Source organism: Lingula anatina, chromosome 2, assembly GCF_051362555.1.
Source record: "Lingula anatina isolate TDL-2025a chromosome 2, LinAna3.0, whole genome shotgun sequence".
In the NCBI taxonomy this organism is placed as follows: Eukaryota; Metazoa; Brachiopoda; class Lingulata; order Lingulida; family Lingulidae; genus Lingula; species Lingula anatina.
This window is the reverse complement of record NC_141768.1, coordinates 7740958-7764772: the sequence shown is the minus strand read 5'-3', so window position 1 is coordinate 7764772 and position 23815 is coordinate 7740958. Positions and strand designations below refer to the sequence as shown.

The 23815-nt window shown below is 35.0% G+C and overlaps 3 protein-coding genes across 6 annotated transcripts; 1 reads left to right on the top strand and 2 right to left on the bottom strand.

Moving 5' to 3' along the window:
* Window positions 1-388: 388 nt before the first annotated feature.
* On the bottom strand, window positions 389-10917 carry LOC106172402 (denticleless protein homolog). The gene is made up of 15 exons (XM_013553088.2): window positions 10786-10917; window positions 10539-10627; window positions 10150-10183; window positions 9779-9874; window positions 9135-9317; window positions 8802-8867; window positions 8373-8476; window positions 7940-8013; window positions 4426-4529; window positions 4154-4258; window positions 3713-3825; window positions 3311-3400; window positions 2967-3081; window positions 1585-2465; window positions 389-1347 (listed from the first exon to the last, which is right to left on the bottom strand). The coding sequence occupies exons 1-15, from the start codon at window positions 10841-10843 to the stop codon at window positions 1291-1293; spliced, it is 2169 nt and encodes a 722-aa protein (XP_013408542.2). The 5' UTR covers window positions 10844-10917; the 3' UTR covers window positions 389-1290.
* A 96-nt stretch (window positions 10918-11013) lies between these two features.
* LOC106172403 (T-complex protein 1 subunit delta) lies at window positions 11014-19022 on the top strand. The gene is made up of 14 exons (XM_013553089.2): window positions 11014-11187; window positions 11720-11772; window positions 12190-12279; window positions 12621-12729; window positions 12961-13106; window positions 13432-13553; window positions 13788-13923; window positions 14107-14246; window positions 14422-14518; window positions 16902-17009; window positions 17266-17396; window positions 17707-17941; window positions 18196-18309; window positions 18593-19022. The coding sequence occupies exons 1-14, from the start codon at window positions 11088-11090 to the stop codon at window positions 18605-18607; spliced, it is 1596 nt and encodes a 531-aa protein (XP_013408543.1). The 5' UTR covers window positions 11014-11087; the 3' UTR covers window positions 18608-19022.
* Window positions 19023-20257: 1235 nt separating this feature from the next.
* LOC106172339 (uncharacterized) lies at window positions 20258-23502 on the bottom strand. Of its 4 annotated transcripts, none has more exons than XM_013552989.2 (2): window positions 23243-23502; window positions 20258-22543 (listed from the first exon to the last, which is right to left on the bottom strand). In XM_013552989.2, exon 2 carries the CDS (start codon window positions 22454-22456, stop codon window positions 20948-20950), a length of 1509 nt encoding a protein of 502 aa, XP_013408443.1. In that variant the 5' UTR covers window positions 22457-22543; window positions 23243-23502; the 3' UTR covers window positions 20258-20947. The 4 variants fall into 4 exon arrangements, with proteins under 4 accessions (XP_013408443.1, XP_013408444.1, XP_013408445.1 ...); XM_013552990.2 differs by lacking the exon at window positions 23243-23502 and adding an exon at window positions 22985-23133; XM_013552991.2 differs by lacking the exon at window positions 23243-23502 and adding an exon at window positions 22851-22969.
* Between the last annotated feature and the right edge of the window lie 313 nt (window positions 23503-23815).

Genomic DNA, 23815 nt, shown 5'->3' with positions numbered 1-23815 from the left:
ACTAGAAATTTCACAGACATACCGGGTACACGATATAAATCACAACTGACGGAAGCAGTAATCACACAGACGCAGTCTAAAATGTTGAAAAATCAATTCAGCTTTCAAAATGCACAAAATTCTTTTTGTCAATTTGTTGTAACGTTAAAACGATTCATAAAAATCAGTTACTGTAAAAACTCAAATAATGTAATTACCACTATACTTACATGTAGTATTTAAACCAATGTGGGAATTTCAACTTACACATAGAAAAGTGTTAAAAATAAGAAATTCACAAAAAGGAAAAAAATCAATCTCAAGTAAAAAAGAAAATCAGGCTGACATTATAATTTGAACTGTATTTTAGGTCTGTGAATAAGTCATGTAAGTTTGAGAATAATACATATAACATTTTTTACTTTTATTCCTAAGTAAAAATTCCAGGAGTGTACAGAGATAGATGGAGGTGTTGGCTGTTTAGTCCAGATGTAGTGTCTGTCCATACAAACTAGTGAGATAATAATTTTCTATGACCAAATTAATGTTTCTCTCAAAAAACATTCACATTATTTGTCTTTTTTTCCTGCAGTTTTTAATTTAAAAAAATGGTTAGAAATACTACCATTAAGTAAATAAAATAAATAAATTTTGAATGATAAACAACAGTTGCTTTTTTTATCATTCAAAACAATTTATAAAGGGGTAGAAAGAATCATGTATTTAAATTAAGAACTAATTAAATCACATTATTCTTAAATTGACTCATTCAGCAAAGTTATCAATTTCAGCTAAGCACCTAATAAGTATATCATAGATAGCTACAAAAAGTGTACCTTTGCATGCATTTACACACACAAAAAAAATTCAAATATCTTAGCATTGCAAATTCACTAACAGTTGTTCATAAATCCCACCAAACCATGGCACCAATGAAAGATTCTAATTTGATAACAACATAAATTTATGATCAACTCTGTTCCAATTCCTATACATGCATGTATATCATCCAACCAGTAAGACACCAATTCCAATCTCCATTCATCATATAATTAGAATCTTCTCTCCAGGTTTACAACAGCCGCAGGTCAAAAAAACTTGCAAATATTTTTTGGATTTTTTTTTCAAATTTTTATCAGGAGTAAATCAGTTCCACAATTTTTAATCCCTGATGCAAATTCTTTTCTCTAAAAACTGGATATTTCAAGAACATCAAATGAATGTCTGATTTCTGCCGCCTAAAGATGATGTCCGAAAATACCAAATGTCCATTTTATTTGATTGTTACTGAAACTTGTCTGCAGTTTGTTACTACTTTGGTTTCTGCTTAAAGAAGGATAAGATTGACCGATTTCTTGGTGATGCAACCTGAAAGAAAGAAGCAAAACATTGAATAAAGGTTATTGATTGATGCACCATTTTACTTTATATAACTGTTTTTATACTTATGGCTTGTCTCTCAGTGATTAACCAGTGATTAATCACATTTTATTCAACTGTTCAAAAATTACTCTATATTAAAAGTGGGCTACTAGCAGAACAGATCCAGAACCAGAAAGAAGTATTTTATGGGTAAAAATGACTGAGAAACAATAGTTTACTTACCAGTGGTGAAGTTGGAGAGGCTGAGCGGCTTACAGATTTTGGACTTCCTTTGACTTGGTCCACTGTCTCCTCTTTAGAGAGAATTCTCTCCTTCCTCACTTTGAGTTTTAATTTTCCACATGCATTATCCACAGCTGTCTTTTTTCCAATTTCTCCACTCTCTAAGGTTACTGAACCTCTTCGCTGTAGACTTATTTTTGTTAGCCAGTCTATAGATTTGGGAGAGTTTTCTTTATTTTGAGGGGCTTGTGGCACCCTTGGTTCTGGATTGAGAACCCAGTTTGGGAGATTGCTTGTTGGGGAGCGGGTCAGAGAACTTTCAATTGTTTTCAGTTTGTGAACAGTTTCTCCTTCTTTAAAGTCTGAAGAGAAAAGCTGTTTTTTTGCCCCTTGAGGTGTCTTTACAGTCTCACTAAAACATAAATCACCACTACTGTCTTGATTCACTTTTTCTGGACTATTATAGTTCACTTCATCTAAAGCATTCCCATACTCTACTTGGCCATTTGTCACAGTTTTTGCCACCTTATTTCTTTGCATTAATTCTCCACTGCTGTGTTGCCTCTTTATCCCCACACTTCTGACAGGTGTTGGAACAGATGGCCTTTTCATGGGACTAATAATTAATTTTCTTGGGGATGGTGGAGGTGGTTTCCGTGGGGAAGTCATAAGTGCACTGTCAACTTTTCCAGTCCTATTCAGCCACTTTGTTAGGGTTACTGGTACCAATTTAGCTGTCATATTCCTAATGTTACTCAGGTTTGCTGTGACTGATAAAGTGGTCGGATTGACATTAACATTTCTGACAACTCTGGAGTCTCTGTAAGGTGACACTTTTTGTCCTGATGAGGATGGAGGCTTCAGATTTTTAGAAGGTGAAACTAAAATGAAATGAAAGATATTAGCTGTCATTTACAAACAAAGTACTATAATACTAAATAACTTTTCAATATACACAGGAAGTAGCAAAATTATTCCAATATACCATTTAACATAAAATCAGACAAACATCAATTTTTGTTAACATTAGGAAGAAATGTAACAATTCAATATTTTTACGTGTACAATTTTGCGCAAACAAAGGGACTTTTTTAAATAATTCATACCAAACAAAACTTTAAAACTTTTCAAGACATTCACATTTTAAAATTCTTTCTTCATGAGACACTATTTTCATTTTACATCACAATAACAGCTAAGCTTCTGATATATTTTATAAATAAAGAGCTATCCAAATGTCCCCTAGGTTCACAATATCAAATTTTAATCAAATGGTTAATCTCTTGCAAAAACTTATCATAAAATGTTACACGCTATGGTGAACTAAGGCAATGTATACAGAAATAGCAAGCTACATTTTTCCACATAACCAATGTACTGACCCCTGGTTTGGGGTGCCCTCTCAGCATGTCCAATGGTCACCCTTTCTGAGTCAGCGGTACTGTGCCTGTACAACCGCCACACACGCATGGTGCTATCATCACTTAGGGTCACAGCCTGAGAGAAGAGAGGGGTCATTTGAAAGAAAAGTGAATTTTGTGGTATGGCTGCTACTTAGTTGACAGCATAACTTAATAAAATAATCCTCTTAGCTCCCAATAATTAAACAACATCCAATTATTAAAGTCTCTATGAAGTAAAAAACAAAATGCACACTTGCCATGGCATATATAATTTTATCAAAATAAATTTAAATTATTTTATCCCAAAAATATTTTCAAAATACCTGTGTGAAGTCAGAAGGATTCCATGCCACACTGGTCACCTCTCCCAAGTGACCCTTCAATAAAACTGGACTGGACAATGGATCATCAATCTGATAAAATCACAATGTACAAATTACTGAATTTTTAAAGCTAAAATCCAACTTAATTGGTACCTTAAACTTAAGATCAAAATATTTTGAGTTATTTCCTAACACCATATCTGCTACATAAAAATCAAAAATACAAATTTCTGTCAGCAGAAAAGTACAAATTCAAACTGCCAAAGGGAAAAAACTTTTGATCAAGAACCTCAAAATTTATTTATTTTCTTAAAAATGAGCTTGACATACCTTTATATAATAAACAGTTTTACATGTGACTAGTAAGTTATTCCAGTGTTAATTTAAAAATCTGAAACCAACCTTCCACATGTAAGCATTGTTATCACTGGATCCACTGAGGAGAAACCTGTCATCTGGGCTGACACAGGCCTTCACATAGAATGTGGAGTTCCTATGCCCTTTATACACACCCTCTGAAACAATACAAATCACAACTTTTGAAATACCTACACTTACATGCTTCATTACTATTATGATGGTCATATAATGCATACAATTCTTTTCAATCATAAACTTAACACAATTTAAACATTTTTTTCTTTTAGAAAAAAAAAGACAATATTTTCAGCTTCAAAATTGCTTGGTGGAGGGATAAACACATGGTTATATTCAATCCCTGCTGATTATCAATCTTTAGTTTTCTTTTGTTTATTCCAGCTGATTCATTGGTTGAAAATACAGACATTCATTTCTTCTACTTATTATTCAGATTCAGATAATGTAAAACACATAGATACTTACCTGACTTAGAAGTGTAACTGGCACAGTTATACTGGTAAATATGATCATCTGTACAACTTGCAAACAACTTTGTGCGGCTAGAGTCAAATGCAAGATTAGAGAAGCCTAAAAACATTAAATGGAAATGATATACTCTTATTGTATACAAAAAAATCTGTACACACAAATTCCTTCACATAAATGCGAAGAGTTGAGCAAAATGTTATAAGATGCAAAACATGAATATCAAAACAAGTCTAATATTGGTCCAAAAAGTTCAAATTAACATTTACCATGTTTTCTGATGCTTGAACCATTGTATGGAAAGTTGTGCATGGGTTGTGCCCCCATCTTCAAAACTGAGTAGTTCTTTCTCATGTCCCACACTTTCACTGTCCTGGAAACATACAAACAAAATATACCAATAAATTGCCAAGATATAAAATACAATCAATACTTAAATATAACAGAATGATATTTTACAAAATCTGTAAGAAAAACTTTTAAACAGATATTGCAGAACACGGGGGATATATAATCCACAAGCAAAGTAGAAAACTAACCTACTGATGAAAATCAATGAGTAACTTTTCTATTTTGTGTTATTTCAAAATTATACAACAAAGTAAGCGCTTGATAATCTATATATGGGCATTTTTACAATCCCTGGCACTTTTCAGATATTCCCACATATTGCTAATTAACAAATTACATACATATGATCAAAGAATTCTTTTATCACTATGTTAGAGAATGGTGTAAGTGAAGATAAAAACTGAAAATAGAAACCAAATATCACCACCGAGTCCGAAGTTATGCTAAAGCAAAGTCCGAAAAATGACCAAAAATTTTTCCCGTTTTAGTGATATGAAATAAAAAGCAATCTGAAACAAATTAAAACAGTGTTTGACATTGCATTTTTTGGGATTATAAAACACTCAGTAGTATGGTGGAAGCAAAAAAGTTTAAATATTAACAAGAGAGAGGTGTATCCTAGAAAAAAAAGTCTTTTAATAGCATGCTGGTATTTCCGTTAAACGAAATGTCCATTCCGAAACAAAAATAAATTACTTTCAGAAAATATATCATAAAACATACAGTATAATTAACCATACTAATCATTATTTGAATGTATTGGTATTGTTTGTATCAAATAATGAAATCTGTGCGATGATCCTGGAGCTTGACATGGAGTGCAAAATAACCCTACTGTGCTTTTCCGTTAAATTTGTCCATTCCGAAACATTGGGTTTCTCTTACATAAAAAGAACATGTTGACACCTAGCCTGTAACAATATATATTTCTCTAAAGCCTAGGACATGTGATATTTATTTTTATATAAGAAAACCCCAGTGCACAGAAACACATTTAATTGTGGCCTTTTTTGAGATGCTTGTTAAAAATTGTCCATTCCGAAACAAAGTACCTTTACATTGCCAATGTTATAAACAGAGAGAATTCTGTCTTTAATGCTGTATGTTTCACTTGACATAAGCAAATTACTGTTGGAGCATCATGCATATGACATAAAAAATAATACAAAAATATTTCTTCAATGGCATCTTTTTAAATTTCTATATATATCCTCAACAAAAAAAAATCATTTTTGCAAGTCAGCATATTTTCTTTGGATCTACTAGAACTTCCCAAAGTTCATGTATTTCAAAGTTAAATTAACAATTAATTGAAGAGATTATATCAGTTTAAATAGAAATAAAGGCAATTTGGATGCTTTGTATCGGAAAGGACATTTTTTAACAGATTGTCTAAAACACTTGTTTACTCTTTGGTCTGCTCATTTATTTATTATTCATGAGGAAGAGGATGATGGGAAGCACATCAAATTTATGTAGAATATAATTTTGAATAATATGGCTTACCTTACTTTAAATATTTCTTACTTATGATGTACATAAAAGTATTCAAAAATAGTTATGAGGCTACACATGTTAAAGTTGCGAGAGTCAGTTCACTGGCATGGTTAACAGAGGCGCTTGCAGGCAGACACAGGTTATAATTAACTTCCTGTGATTATTTATAACATATACATACATCATGATGCATACATATATACCATTTAAGCAATTTCGTAAATGTTAAATAAATGTCCATTCCGAAACACAGGACATGCCTAAAAGGACATATTTAAAAATGTAATTTCTTAATTTAAAGGGATAATAACTCTTCGTATGAGATCTATATTTCACAATAAAAACATTGTGAATAACTCATAGAAATATAATATATTCTGTTTTACCACAAAAATGGCAGTTATAGCTATTATTCTGATATCTAAGTTTGTCTTCAGACCATGTGACCTCCATTGATGGCTATGCTCTGTTATAATCTCTTAAGAGATTTTAACAAATAACCAAACTTTTTAGAAAAAAACCAGAGACTAACTTTGAATGTAAAAATGGATTCATTAACCATTGGTAAGTATGGGAAAATTGTTGTTTATTCCAGGAAAATTCATTTTTTGGCCAAAACGAAGAGTTATTATCCCTTTAAACATGGACTTGTCAAATAATATTTTATACAGCTATGAGCTGTAACAAAAGGAAGTAGAATAGGGTATAATGGAGTGTAGAAGACTCTATTTTATGTCATGATCAAATACTAATGGAGTAACATTTCAAAAAAGAATCAAAAACTTTCCAAAATGACCAATTAATGTAATAAAAACAGCTCAGTTTTAATCTAGTTAACTCATATTGTCCAATGATTGCTTCACCTCTACCTTGTAAACCAACGTACTATGAGATCTTAAGGAAATTTCATAAATGTTAAATAAATGTCCATTCCGAAACAAGTACATGTCTAAAAGGACATATCTTTAAACATGTCTTTACTGTTGGTAAATCTGACATTGTCAAATAAGATTTTATACAGCTATGAACTGTAACAAAAGAAACTGGAATAAGGTATAATGGCATAAAGAATACCTGGAATATATCTCAGAATCAATATTTTGTAAAATAAAATTCCAGTAATGAATTACTAGTACAGAATAGACAAAACAAGCACAAAATGTAATAAAAAGACTTCAATTTTAGTTCAGCTTCCACCTATTTTGCCCAGTTATTCATAGACTTTACCTAAAACTTATAAACTCAAATACTACAATATATTACAACAATATCATGAATGTTAAAAAAATGTCCTTTCCGAAACAAGGATGTTTCGGAAAGGAAATTTATTTTAACATGACACTGCAATTAGCACACATGTCTGTGCAAAATAATATTTTACACAATCATGAAGCATAACATAAAGAACTAATGCAAGGTAAAGTGAAGTACAGAAGTCCTCAGAATATCTCAGAATCAAAAACTTCATGGAGTCACATTTAATACTGAAACAGGAAAATTACAAAATATCATTGATTCGTCAAATTTTGGATATTTTCATCCATTTTTTTTGCAAATACATCATAAAAGAGCAATACTCTCTGAGTAAATCTAAGTGGTTTTTTGGAGATCAATACCTTAAATAATTATAAAAGTCACACACTTTAAGGTTTAGCTTATGAAAATTAAAAAAATGATTTTCAAAATTCAAATAATTATATCTTTATACATACACAAGGTTTTATCTCAGGATTGTCATTTCTTATACCCTTCAGGTCTATACTTTCAAGAAAGGTACAAATTTCAACACAATAATGATTTCTATTTTTGACCCTTGGTGGGAAAAAAAGGAGCCCAGGATTGTAAAAATGCCCATATCAATTTAATGAACAAAACAGACAACTACATAATTCTTTTTTTGCAGAACCCAAACCCAAAAAAAGTGCAGTAACTTACCCATCCACAGCGCCTGCTGAAACCAAATGATTCTCATCTTGGAATAAAACAGATGTCACACTTTGCTGAGAATCCTGAAATAATATTCATAAAATAATTACGATATTTTTCTCACATACCTTCAAGATAATCTTCATCTTAGTTAGGACTTAAGTTTCAAAAATGTTCTCAAAACAACACTTTCAAGTTGCAGTACAAAGAACATAGGTTAAAACATCCCTCATTTGTCATAAAATCACATCGGGATTGTGACAACAAAATCAAATATATATTAAGTAGAAGCAAATAATTATATTGCTATACATACTAGGTTTACTGGAGTTAATTTTTTGTTTAGGTCAAATAGGACATTTTTGTTTTTGCTAAATCATTGAGAAACTGGCAAAACACTGTGAAAAAATTTAACTTTTTTTTAAATAAATGTTATGTATACCTGAGCTGTGCCAAGTTTTGTTCTTTTCTTTGGTTTGGGTGTGGAGCCTGTACTTGTGGTGAGGTGAGCATTCCTTACAATGTTAACAGATGGGATGGAACCATCTAAAAACAAAAACAGCAATAATCCATGAGTTTCCTTAAATCTTAAACCAAGAATTAGAACTAAGTTACAGTTTGTTACAGCCAAAAGAGCTTGGAAAAGTGTTCTTTTAAACCCAAATGGAACAGAATACTGTATGCACATTACCCAAATTTGTAAACTTATAATTTCTGATCCATTTAATTACAAGGCTCCCTGGCAACACTTTTCTTCCCAAAGATTCAAAATTAAGCAAATAGCTACATATTTTTATCCCAGTTAATCAATTTCAGCTACAGAGGAAATTCTCATGGAATTCATTGCAAAGAACCACTGTTTATCACTGACCTTTTTTACTGCACCTAGTATCCCAGAGCATGATATGCCCATCTCTGGAACCTGAGCTGAATATGTCTGAAAAATTCAAAAGTAGAGGATATCCCTTTAAACATGAGTAAATACATCACTCTATAAAGAGCATGACAATCAACGGGAACATAAAACCCTGCAGCCTGCTAAACAGCTATATTTTACAAGCTTAATTTTAACTTGTGTAAATGCTTATATATGTATAAACTGAACTGAAATGAATTGAAAATTGAAAATTAATTTAAATTACTTATTTCATGGTATCCCTGGTTAGTGGGACTTTCTAACATAAATCTTACTAGATTTACTTACATGGATCATTCCAACGTGAGCTGATTGATTTGACACTACTAGTGTGACCACGAAATACAGCCAGTTTTTGTGAAGTTTCCACATCCCACAAAGCTATTGTTTGGTCTCCAGATGCTGTAAGTATCTTGTTTTCACCAATGACCCAACTGACATCAAAGATGGCATTGGAATGGGCTGACCAATCTGAAATAAAGTGCACAGGTTATTCCTGACTTAAGTTTAACTATTATAATATATCTGGATATGAACATGCTAATTACTTACATGTATAAATTTTCATGACAGTGCATAGATACTTATACCCTATCAAAAAATCTACTTACTCACAAAATTGCATGAAAATTCATAACTAAACCACATTGTGATGTAGTTGTTTAGTAACCTTTAAGTACAGGGGCGGATTTAGGCCGTCTTCTGGGTCTTCCAGAAGACGGTCAGATTTTCAAGTTTACATTAAAAGGTATCTTATTTTTTCTGTTGGAAGACGGTCAAAATTGGAGGATAGATCAATAAATATAATTTGGAAGACTGTTAGAAAATAGCTCTGGATCCGCCCCTGAAGTATTCCTTCAAGCTTACACAATTTCTTTCATAAGAAAAAGAAAAAGTTTGTCAGGAGGAGAAATAAAACATGAAGGCATTACCTTTAACAACAGCTTCAGTTCCTGTTTTATTCAGGTTGTAAAGCACCACTGTTCCATCTTCATCTGCCACAGCCAGAAAATGCAAACTCCCTGGGACTTAACACAAAATCATTATACATCAATATGTATGCAATCAAATATCATAAACTTAATACTTTCATGGCTTTTGAGCAAATATAGCATTTTTTAAAGTTTTAAGTAAGTGAGGCAAGTATACTGTCAAATGTGAATAAAAGTTATGAAAATGTTAAATGAAAATCAATCTAAAGGATCTATAAAAACCTTTTAAATTTACACATAAATTGCTTAAGTTTTTCACAAAACAACAATCAAAATATCTCAATAAGTGAAAAATATATATCACTGCTTACCTTTGCAGAAACTGCATGCAAAAGGGGGGATAATCTGTAATGAAAAACATTTTTTTTATTTTAACTGTATGAAAATTGCAACAATGCACTAAAAATACAAGCTTTATTGCATGTGTTGTATCAATGGAAGTGTTGAGTACAAAAAAAAGTATGTTGCCATGCATCATCTACTCCTATAAATTGCTGGTAACTAATGAAAGGATAAATACACACACAACTATTTTCTGGTGTTTTCAAAGGTGTTCTTTATCAGTATATCATTATCTATTCACCAAGAACTATTACGCTGTGCAGTAATTCTAGACACCCAAAGCCTTGCTCAAGTTGCTGCCTACAATTTAAATGCATATTCAGTGATAGTGACTAATACCAATGAGTACAGAATTTACCTCATATTCTTGTCCTTCAATCAGGTGCTGGTCAAAGCTGTAGCACCTGAAATCCTCTGTGATCCGGTCTAAGCAGGACGTTAAGGTACCTGGAATTGAAGTCCAGGGCAAAAGATTTTCATCTAATTATAAACACTCGGTAACTAAATCAGCACTGCGATAAGTCTGTCTTAGTCCTGTAGACAAGGAGCGAAGCACTGACCACAATGAGCAATCTCTAATGTTTCAAATGCATTTATGAACATACCTTCTTTACCAAACGATGCTGTTGCCTCCCTTGCAAATAATCGAGACAATAAAGCCATGAATATAACTTCTTTGATGGAAAATACTGGAAAATAAGCTGGTGTGAATTTTAACAACTTCCCGCCATGTACGTCATATTTGACCTAATTCAATTGAGGAGATCTCGCGTTAAGTGGAAGCCATATTGGAAGCACAGATTTACTAGAAGGTTCAGTCCCAAAATCCAGTAAAATCATTAGATTTTTAAGAGCATCGTACCCTTTATTTATTTCAGTTACACATTAAAAGCTTTGATCTTTCACCATGTCGAAAGGGAAAACGCAACAACCTAGTAGTCGGTCAGAATACAGGGACAGAGAGAAGCCAACTGCAGTGAGGGACAGTAATATTACTGCAGCGAAAGGTATGGCATACGAAAAATAAATTGTAACATAAAAATTTAGTTAAGTTCAACATTTTGATGCGTTTCTCTATATTGCATATTTTAATATGAAGGTTTTTTTTTTTGCTATTGTGTGTGAAAGTACCAAAGACTTGGACATCACATTCGAAGCAAAGCTCTGATACTGTACTGAAGTAAATGGTAGTTTGCCGAGTCTTGTTCTCACTCGTCGACCATCTCAGTTTGATGTCAGTTATCACAGAGTTTTGTAAAAGCCTAACGTTGATTCGTTGTCTGTACTGGGATCTAAGATTTTCAGTCCCTGATCGCTTTTTCCTATTGCTCTATAAATGTAATAAAATTATTTTTTGTAATGCGAGCATTCCAATTTCGGCAGCTCCACAATTTTCCTTTTTGAGGTTGATTTTGATTGTTTATCTGATACGATATAATTAGATAACTGTTAATATCTTCAAAAGGGCTTTAATTTATTGCAAGAAATGAATCTGCTGTCAAACATGATATAATGACATTATTGAACATTTGTTTGCAGCGGTTGCTGATGCCATCCGAACAAGTCTAGGCCCAAGGGGCATGGACAAAATGGTAAGTTACTCTTGCACATTTTACTTGGTGTCTAGACAGAAACGTACTTATATCTAAGTTCAAGCTTGCATTATTGAAAATTTTTACCAAATCAGAAGTACCAAATCTTAGTAACAGTATTTATCATAAAGCAATTTGTGAAACATTTTGATTTGTGCTAAATTTATCTATTTGTTTGTTGGAGAGAAAATTTATTCCAGATTGAGCCCAGAAACTGTTATGTTACCAGGGCAGGGCAAACATATATGGTTTAGATCAGTCAGTTTATTTAAGTAATTATTTAAACTGATTGAAAGTATTTTATAACTTGTTTGCAAAAGAATTATTTGTGGGATTGCAGATATAAAAATGCACAAAAGCAGTTAAAACCATATATTTGAAAACGAAAGGCAGTTATATTTGCAAATGTTACTTTAGATCCAGTCTGCCAATGGAGATGTGACCATTACAAATGATGGGGCCACAATTCTGAAACAAATGCAAGTGTTGCATCCAGCAGCTAAAATGGTATGTAATGTAAATAATAACTTAATCTATCTTTATCCAACAAAATATAGTATACAGAATCATTTATAATAAATATTGTGAATGTATCAAGGTGTTTGGAAAGAAATTTATAAAAGTCAAATACCCGACTTTTCTTTATATTAGTACCTTCATATTGTGCCCTGAATTGATGAATAAGGTTCATGGAGTTTTGATCACGTAAAAATGCCATTTACTCTGAAAGAGTCATCTGTTGAGTCATCAATAACATGTAATCTCAGTGTGCAAGTAACATCTAATTACTGCCAGCTGTATTATTTGCTCAAGTGTAATACTGTGAATGGTGTGGGTTTGCCTTGCAGCTGGTGGAACTTTCCAAAGCCCAAGATGTTGAAGCTGGAGATGGCACCACATCTGTTGTTGTCATTGCTGGAAGTTTTCTAGATGCCAGTGCCAAGCTATTAGCCAAAGGTGAGATGATGGCAATTTTACATCCATATCTGATAGTAATACTTTTAATGGAATCCATGTAGAATGTTCTGAGCAGCAGTTTAAAATTAAGGCTAATTAAGGCTAAGGCTAATTAAAAGGCTAATTGGATAATGTCTTATTTGGAAGAAAAGAGCTTAGTTATTGAGTGTTATTTATTTTTTTCAGAAATTGTTTTTACAGAGGATTATAGTGTTTGATCATTTTTGTCAGGTATCCATCCAACAACTATATCTGAAGCGTTTCAGTCGGCAGCAGTAAAATGTTGTGAAATTCTGGAGTCCACAATGGCAACAAAAGTAGAACTAAGTGATCGTGCCTCTTTACTTAAGAGTGCCTCCACTTCTCTCAATTCTAAGGTGAGCAAAAATGGAAGTGGTGTTTTGCTTAGTATGAACTAAATGTGTGAGAATACCCCTTTATCTTTAGATGATTGAGATAAAATATTATCAGTAGTTTTGTGGTGTTACGGGTTTTATAGTAACCAGAAAAACTGTTATACTGCTAAGTGCTCTAAAAGATATTTTCAATTATCAGTTTTAGTCCTTGTGGTCCTTTCTGTGAAAGAAAATAGAATAATGCATTTTGCATAATTTTTCTTTTTTAGTGTAAATTATCCTTTAAGTTGGGAATGTTTTATTACAAGTTATATGACAAACGTGCAAACCATTTCTTTTATTTCAGGTTGTATCACAATACTCCAGTTCCCTTTCACCAATTGCTGTGGATGCAGTTTTAAAAGTGGTAGACCCAGCATCAGATACAAATGTAGACTTAAGGGACATCAGGGTTGTCAAAAAGCTTGGGTGAGTTGGAGCGTTTTACATATTTTTGTAAGGGATGTTCTATTTAGTCCAGATATTTTTCCCCAGCTTGATTGGTCTAGAGTAAGAAAATTTAATTTTTTGTAGTATGTAAATGTTTTATTTTTGAAATTCTATCCCAATTGATAATGAAATTGTCTTCTTTTCATGTCCTAGCTGTTACTGTTAGATAAAATATGAATTTAATAAAATCTCATCTGTTGATATACTTTACAGGGGCACAGTAGATGACACGGAGCTCATTGATGGTGTTGTCTTTACACAGAGAACTGCTGGCAGTGGGGGTCCAAATAAAGTGGAAAAAGCAAAGATTGGTTTAATACAGTTTTGTATTTCACCACCAAAAACTGATGTAAGTCATTAATGTATTGATTCCTGTTATTTGAATTATTGGGTCCATATGTATGACATCAGTGTTTTAGAAATAAGACGTGTAACTATTCACTTTTCGTTAGAGTATATGAAATATTGATTTGATAATAAAGTTATAAAAGGGCTTCAAATTATATAAACAAATTTCTAATATTTGTTGCAGATGGAGAACAATGTGATTATTTCTGACTATGCACAAATGGACAGAATAATGAAAGAAGAGAGAACATATATCCTCAATATTGTAAAACAGATAAAGAAAGCTGGCTGTAATGTCCTCCTAATACAAAAGTCCATCTTGAGGTAAATAATTTATCTGTCACTCAAAACTTATGTAATTGGTTTGCTGTGGAATGCAATATATTTGAAATGTGTACTTGTTAAGTTTTAAAATAAATGTGATGGAAATTATTTCAGTCTTTAAATATGTCTTTTCATTATTCTTACTAGTTATCTTCAATGTGTATTATATTTCCAGGGATGCTGTAAGTGATTTAGCTCTACATTTTCTGGCCAAAATGAAAATCTTGGTGATAAAAGATATAGAAAGGGAAGACATAGAGTTTTATTGCAAGGTGAGTGTGTTAACAAAATTTACCAGTTAAAAGTTTTGTGAGTCATGGATGTGAAAAATTATATCTTATCTAGTAGGAAGTAACACTTTGTATCATTAAAGGAAAATTGAACTTTGAAAATTTGGGAATCAGAACAATGATAATAAATGAGACAATATTGTTATGCTTGATTATTGTACCACCAGCGTAGGCGCTGGCGGTACACATGGTTTTAGTCCCGACCCGTATGTTCCGCCGGCTCCTGCGGCTCCTGCGGCTCCTGCGGCTCCGCCGCCAAGTCACCGTTACCGCTTCTCCTCCTAGACGGTAAGGGCCTCCATACCCATCTCTTGGATTTAGGTCACCTATAATCTCAACTCGTTCCACGTAAAATTTGGGCTTTGTCGGTATTGGGGTCTAGGTGTGGCACTCATTGCAATGCACCCTTGTCCAAAAATGGCAAAATTAAATGCTAATTATCTCCCCTACAGAAGGAATTATGGGAAAAATTTCTACAGACAGCTTTCCAAAAGTCATATGTGTAGATTTCAAATATGCCCTTGGATTTGACCTTTGACCTTTATTTTAAGGTCAAACGGGCCATGATTTTCAAAAAAACAAAATTTTTGCCGAAAAAAAAATTATTTGCGGTCTTATTCAGACACCACACAGACTTAACTAATAATATTAATGGAAAGTGTTACCCTTCAGGTCATCTTTCATCTCCGTGAATTTGGGGTCAATCGGTGCATTTTCACGGGAGTAGCGGCCATAAGATATCGAAACTGAAAACTGTCTCTAATTCGGGAACCGTTAATGCTAGACACCCATTCTTTTTTGCATTTTGTAGAGCATGTAAAGCCCAACACTGGAAGTGGTCTCCGTTTTTTTGTATTCCATACGGTTTTCGAGTTACGCTGTATCAAAAAGTACATATTGGTGGTGAAAGCAAAATGTGCAGTACGGTAATGGATAATAAATTTTGAACTCCGGAAAAATAAAACATAAGGCTTGGCAAAGCAGACAACTTGTGGTCAAAAATGACATTATTTCATCAAATTTGAACATCTGGAACTTCAGAGCACCTCCCATTTCAAGAATTTTGACCAAAATGACCTTTTCTTTATTTTAATTAATTTTTTTTGTAGGAAATTTATGGCACATTATGGTAACTCCAAAATTATAACATTTAGTCCCTTATATCTCCAAAACTGGCAGAGATAGGTCCATAGTTACTATTGAACTTGAATAGGAAGTCATACACTGGCAATCTAAATGTGACCTAAAAATTGACCTTTGACCTACTTTTCACCATGAACTGAACTTTGCAAATTTTGCTTCCTTTTTATCTCCAAAACTGGCAGAGATAGGTCCATAGTTTCTATTGAACTTGAATAGGAAGTCATATACTGGCAATCTAAATGTGACCTTAAAATTGACCTTTGACCTACTTTTCACCATGAACTGAACTTTGCAAATTTTGCTTCCCTTTTATCTCCAAAACTGGCAGAGATAGGTCCATAGTTACTATTGAAGTTGAATAGGAAGTCATATACTGGCAATCTAAAGGTGACCTTAAAATTGACCTTTGACCTACTTTTCACCATGAACTGAACTTTGCAAATTTTGCTTCCCTTTTATCTCCAAAACTGGCAGAGATAGGTCCATAGTTACTATTGAACTTGAATAGGAAGTCATATACTGGCAATCTAAATGTGACCTTAAAATTGACCTTTGACCTACTTTTCCCCATGAACTGAACTTTGCAAATTTTGCTTCCTTTTATCTCTAAAACTGGCAGAGATAGGTCCATAGTTTCTATTGAACTTGAATAGGAAGTCATATACTGGCAATCTAAATGTGACCTTAAAATTGACCTTTGACCTACTTTTCACCATGAACTGAACTTTGCATAGTTTGCTTCCCCTTTATCTCCAAAACTGGCAGAGATAGGTCCATAGTTACTATTGAAGTTGAATAGGAAGTCATATACTGGCAATCTAAGTGTGACCTTGAAATTGACCTTTGACCTACTTATTATCATGAACTGAACTCTGCTAATTTCTTTCTCTTTTAACTTCAAACCTGGCAGAGATAGGCCCATAGTTACTATTGAAGTTGAATAGGAAGTCATATACTGGCAATTTACTGTGACCTTGGAATTGACCTTTGACCTACCTTGCGATGAACTTAACTTTGATTGTACCATTTTTAGTAATATATATATTTTTTGCATATTTTGAAAATTCTTGTTGATTGCATTTTTATAGCTTGTCAAGCACAAGACTGGTGGCTGTGTTCCTTATTTTGTATATGTGGGGGTCTATATGAATGCGCTTGCTCCAGCTGGTGGTACAATATTCGGAGGCGGTATCGCCTCTCTGATCCTCTAGTTGACTTTCAGAGTTTGGGCTGCAAACCAATTGCGAGTCTCGATCATTTCCAACCTGATATGTTGGCTGCTGCAGATCTGGTGGAAGAAGTCCAAACTGGAAGCAGCAAGATAGTCAAGGTACTACAACTGTTTCTTATAAGTGCAACAGTGCATTGTGTGTGTGTGTGTGTGTGTGTGTGTGTGTGTGTGTGTGTGTGTTGTTGGGGGGGGGGGGGGGATGAAAGTCTAATTCAGTAGAAATGAAGAGCTCTGAAAGAACGGTGGGACCTGTTTCACCTTTTTTCTTCCCAATTGAAAGTCAAATGTGAAGACGTGTGTTTTGTCAAAGGTAGTCAAGAATGAATAATTTATTACTTTTAACAATTTTAACAAGGTCACTGGCATACAAAGTGGGGGCAGGTCCGTCAGTATTCTGGTCAGAGGGTCCAACAAATTGGTCTTGGAGGAGGCTGACCGATCAATTCATGATGCTCTCTGTGTCATAAGATGTTTAGTGAAGAAGAGGTATGTAAATTGCTCAGTTCATAACAATTGTCGGGTTTAATTGAAGCAGTTAATTAATTAATTTAATTTAATTCTCAATTGATCGTTAACGATTTGAATAATAAGTTAATTGCTACACCCTTGTTAAAATTTAAGCTAAGTAAAAATGCTTCAAAACAAAGGTTACCATCCTGCAGCATCTTGTGTGCTTTTTAATCTCTCTGAAGATGGCAAATTTGAAAAGATGTATACTGGGAATGTGTGTACTGGGAATTGTAGAAAGTAGTAGTTGCCCTTGTAATACAATGTTTTTTCTACTATTTGCTTCCAGAGCCCTTATAGCTGGTGGTGGAGCCCCGGAGATTGAGTTGTCTCTGAGGTTGAGAGAGTACTCCCACACCCTCACTGGCATGGAACAGTACTGCTTCAGAGCATTTGCTGACGCCCTGGAGATTGTTCCCTTCACTCTTGCTGAAAATGCAGGTCTCAATCCCATTGCCACAGTCACAGAGCTCAGGAATAGGCATGCACAGGGCGAGAAGACAGCTGGGATAAATGTCAGAAAGGTATGTTCACATAAGGGTGTTATTGTAGTTTTTTGATGTAACAAATGCATCATCAGTAACTGACAGTGATCAGTGGACAGGAGTTTTGGTAAAAAAGCCTTTCTTCCATAAGATACCCTGTAATCTGAGTATGCCCAGTACCACTTGCTGGAATTATATGATTCCAAGTTTTGCAAAAATTGTTGGGGAAAAGGATAATAAATCCAAATTCTTTACTTGGATTGTATTACTAAGTTCATTGGTTTTGTTCTTAGGGTTGTATAACTAACATCCTTGAAGAGAATGTAGTTCAGCCTCTGCTGGTGTCCACCAGTGCAGTGACATTAGCTGCTGAGACGGTCAGGAGCATAATGAAGATTGATGACATTGTAAGTAGAACTCAAAAATGATGTATATTACTATGAAAATATTTCAGAATGAGAGAGGCATTAGCAGTACTAACAGGATGAATATATCAAGTTGTGTAGTAAGAATTATAATATACAGAAGTACCACATTCTTCATGGCCCAAGTCTTTACTGTTTGACTTGGTTTGACTTATACTAATAAATCAAATTATGGTGTTGTGTTATATCATATTTTATACTCTGGGTAACTCTGATGCCATTTTCCTACACAATTTCTAAATTTTGACATGTTCTTTAACTTCAGGTAAATACAAGATAACAAAAGGATGGATAATTTCGGCAGCCTCTGATACAAGGACCACGGCCTGTGAACAATATTTCCATATTTGAAGTGGGATTATTAGGCTACAGTTTCTGTCATTCAAATTAATTTCACCTGAATGCAAAGACTTCAATGGCCGACCTGCTTTACTGCCGCTCAACTGACATTTATTCCAAGAACTAGTGCCACATTTTGATTTGTATTGCCAAGCAGTGGTGTTGGTTTGGCACATGTCCATAAACTTTTGTTTTATACAATCATGCTGAGCATAACATTCGTCGATCAGTTATTGCTTTATATTCATTTGTTATTACTCGCCTGTTATAATAATTCTCCAGGTTTTGTTTGCATAGTCATTGTTTTTCTTGTCTAGTGAAAAGTATCTTTGCAGTGTAATAAAGAAGCAAGTCAATATTTTCTCTTGTTATTCGACGTCAAATATATCAACTCTTGATTTGTTTTTCATCCATAGAAACCAATTTTAAGCGCAATGAAATATATATGATTTATTCAAGTGCCAGGGGAAATGCTCTTGTGGTAGGGCCTTGTCAGTAATACAACTACTTCAAATGCATTAAAAAATCGTGGGAAGGGGAGACGATTTCCGTTTACGGCACTGTTGTATTGTTTATTCGTAGTGATGTTTTTAATTGCTTTTCGTTTTCCATTTCTCCTGCCTGTGATTTCTTTATAAACAAATAATAATAATAATAAACGTTTCGCGCGCTTTTCGGCAATTGGTCTGTAATAAGTTTAGGTCCGGAGTCTGTTCTTGTATTATGTACATTCTGAGGTGCATTTCTAGTAAAAAGTAAATATTTTTGTTTACTTGTCAATATTTCCCTTTTCACGTGAAATATTGCGAGAAACGGGCGAATAATTTGTCAACTTTACGACGAACCTTATCGAAGGCTTCCAGAAACGTTTTTGCGACCAATTTCGAACATTTAAATGAGTATGACTGCTATATTTGAAGACTAAACTCTGCCCTTTAACACATTAGAAGCCAGTCAAAGTGATAATGATCAATTCTTTAGTTTGTGCAATTTTATTTTGCGTGGACTGACATGGGGACAGTCCGCCTACCTTCCAACACCAGCAAGTGTATAAAATTGATAATCATCAAAATAGGACTTCTTTTAATAATTATAAGGTAATAACTTTGATTTCCACTACACTCATGGAATAACTTTATCAAGTGATAAGTGGCGGCCAAAGATAGGGAAACTGTTGGCGTTCGTGAAACCCTCCTTGACCAATCTTGGAAAGCAGTCGTCCCTGAACTCGGGCCTACCCAACTACCAGACTCACCACCGAACGATAATGAATTCACCGGTATATCGGACCACACTACCCGTTTTCAAGGTGTGTGTCAGTACGCGCTTCAGAGTATCAGTCGCGCCTAGTACGCGATGTGAAAGTGATGATTCTCAGCGGGGTTGGAAAGTAGTGCACCTCATCTCAAAATATGTTCCGGGGTATGATACTGTGAAATGCGTACTGACGCACACCGGGTGGTGTGGTCCGATCTACCGGTGAATTCAGAATCATTCGGTGCCGAGTCTGGTAGTTGTAGGCCTGGAACCGCAGGCAGGACCGTGATTTGTGCGGTGCTGAACACAGACTAAAGAAACAACAAGGCAGGTATGATTTACAAAAACTATCAAATTCAGTGAAGATTTGTTTTATTCATAAGTATCGCCTTGCATCAATATCTTTACACTTACATCATTCTGACTAGTTACTGTCCTTTGAGCGATAATGAGCGTCACTGGCAAATAGCAATATTTGTCAGGGTTAATCAAGCAGTCATTTTTCCAGAACATTACATAACTGAAGATTTAAATAAAAATCAAGTATTAAACTCTAAAGTACAAACATTATAAAATACAAATACAGGTATTTTGATCTCCTTAACACTGCAAGACAACAATACTAAAAAGTGGTTAAAACGCGGCAAAATTACTAAAAACAGATTTGCGTATTCTGCGTATGTGTGAAAGAGGTTTTGTAAATAAAATTTGGCAAGATAGGCTAACGTGAGTTACAGTGTTCTTTATATAAAAATGCGTACAAATATGTTACACTTGCTAATATTTAGTTAAGTTTTCGACAATAACAAGTGCAAACAAATTTAAAATTGAGCGGGGTAGCTTCATAAGTCCAGCAGTGCGGCCCGACTAGACAGTTTTGATTCGTTGGCTCTATCTGTAAAGGTGCAATACGTTGGAAAAAGTGTTTTTCCCAGGACGTTTTTCTTTAAAAAATAATTCGGAAAATGTTTTGCCCTGGTTATTTGACCCATCAATATTTTCTTTGATTTTGTTTTGGAGTTCATTACGTTGTTGAACCGTCGGAGGCGCAAAAGCTGACAGCGCCCTCTGAAATTACGGAAAGTTCCGAAATAGCACCTAAGGCTCGACTCGACGGTTTGGCCTCGTCGGCCACATCTTGCTTTTCCTGTTCAATCATATTATTCAATTTGTTTGCCATAACAATCGGCAACTTATTATCCAGTTCTCTTGGTAAGACTTTAGAAACGGTCCCGGTTATGTCACCAGGCTTTAGAATTTTCGCTTTTATTTTATTTTCAGATGTCCCGAACGTATTCAAACCTGCTGTTACTGGGCGAAGCTCTTTGCTGAGTTCTCCTGGTATGGTAGACTTCTTGGCCTTCCTGTCAGCAAAATCAAAGGAACTCTCTCTGTTTAAATTAGGCGTCGAGGTGACTTGCCAGTCGAGGTGCACGCCCTGAACTTTTTTGGGTTGATTACCTGGAAGCCAGTTAAATTTAAACGAAGGCCGGGCTAATTTAAGATATCTGCCGGCATCTATCTTAAATGCCCCGATAGTCCCATCGCCGCGATTTGTGTTTTGACTGACCGAGGTCCTCGTAAACTGAGACTCCATTGTTGCAGGTGCGCTTTTTGTCACGTAAACGGGGCGCTTCAGTATTCCCTTTTGACCGTGGATTTGATCCACTCCTCTGTATCTTACGCCGTACTGTGGGGTGTGAATAAACTGCCTTGGGTCTCTTTGGACGGGTTTTGCAAAATTAAACTCGCTGTTCATCCTTTCTAAGTATGCTTCCTTTTGAGAAATTCTGATAGCTTCGATTGCCTTTTCAACGTTCATCTCCTCCAGTTCGTCACTTGAGGCAGTGGAGGTAACACTATCCGTGGCAGGGGTTTGAAATCTAACTTTCAGTTGTTCGTTAGTTATTTCATTTTGCTCTATCGCTGGATCTATTGAGGGAGCACTTTGTGTATTTCGGGACACCGACGTTGGGGGTTTTGACGCCGTTCCGGGAGTAGTACACACACTTGGTAGTCGAATGGTGTCTATAGATTTTGATCTACCTTGAGAAGACAATTTTTCCTTTTTCAGTCGACTGTCTACGGAATTTTTTCTAAGTCTCTGCTGCCTTTTGAGAATTTCATGTCCCTCGGTTTGTAGCATATAATTCTGTCTGTGCATTTCACTCTCAAGTTGTTTCGTCAGGGCAGATAATCTGACCATGTCGCGCATGTTTTCCCGCTTTATCTTGTGCATGACCACCGCATTGTTGATAAGCTCCCCAGGCACGGCCCGACGCAGACGTGCACTCAGACTGTTACTGAGTAAATTTGTATTGAACCTTGGTACGGTATAATCTGTCAACCAAACACCTTCTCGCACTAATTCTTTAGAGTGGGGCTTTTTGCGTATTTGCCGGTTTTCCTGTTCATCTAACATGCCCGGTATGCCGATGAGTTCGGAGTCAGAGTTGTCATTTTCTGGAGCAGTGCTGTCGCTTGTCACGCTGTGTCTCCCCGTCATAATGCCAGCCACACTGCGTGAGTTCATCGACGATGGAATGTAGTATGTGCACCTTGCAAAGGCGGCGTTAGAAATTCTTTCTTTGCATGCGTAGGTCGTTTGGCATCATGCTTCCTGAAATGTGGAAAATATATTGTGTCATAAATAAAAATTGGCAGTTATGCATTACATAAATCAAAGCAAGTATTTTTTTCTCAAGCCCATATTTCCTACCCCGAAACGTGTCAACAAGGCCTCCGAAACGTAAAATTATGAATACTTTGCGAATGCTTTTTACAGCGTAGAATATAATACAGTAGTTCAATCAACACAAAAACCCAAAGGATCGTCTCTCTGAAATCCTATACCGTCATGCACGGATTTTGTTGACTTATCCAACATTTCGAACGGGCTAGAAACTCTCACAAGAACATAACCTTACCTTAAGAAACTTCCATCGATTATTATTTATCACGCTCACTTGGTTTACAGATAGAGATAGCGTTGTTTGGACGTTCTCGACTAGGTGCATCGTCAGGGAGACAACTCGTAAGCCTACGGGGACATATGACTTACCTAATATTGCCATCTAATGTTTTCTAACGTCTTGTTGATAAAGCGCTTACATACATTGTGCTGTACAACTATGCTCAGATTCCTCTCGTCTGACCCCATTGCACTTAATTCAAATCTCCTTGGAAACCCTGACGTGCCTTAAAAAACACTACGATTACACCGACAGCGAAATAATACGCATGGTGGATTTTATATTCCAAGAGACTTGTATCACTCTTATTTTGATGATAATTGTTAAGAAATGACTGTAACAATTACCTTTTCTTCACAATGTTGCCCACATGGTTTTCTCTCATCTCTCACACCAGGCCGAGTATCGACTGCCTTCTTAAGGACCGGCAGACTTTCATATCACCGGAAAGTAAATGGTCGGTATTTGAGTAATGGCCGTCATGAAGTCACACAAAACCTAGCAACCCGGTCGCCGTTCGCAAACTCACTGTTAGGCAAACGTATAGAGGAAAATCTTACAAAGCGACTACTATCGGATTTCTATGCGTGAATATATGCATTATAAACCGTGTTTGGACTGCTTTCAATCCAATTTCATTAGAGCACACAGTTGGCTTTGTTACATTGTAAAGGTAGAGCCCCCGGTTTGATGAAGGCTTTTTATTTATTGAAGTTATGTTGACATACGTAATTCATATAAACACAATTTGTTGTATATATCAGAATTAAGTACTCGGCAAACCCGATTAAGCGCCTCATAAGTAGAATCGTATTAATCAAATTGATATAAAGTTGGTTATACAAAGACTGTGTCGGATTGAGTAAAGAATATTTCCTAATCGAGACATTGTTGATACTGCTCCAGTGGCGGAAAGGTAA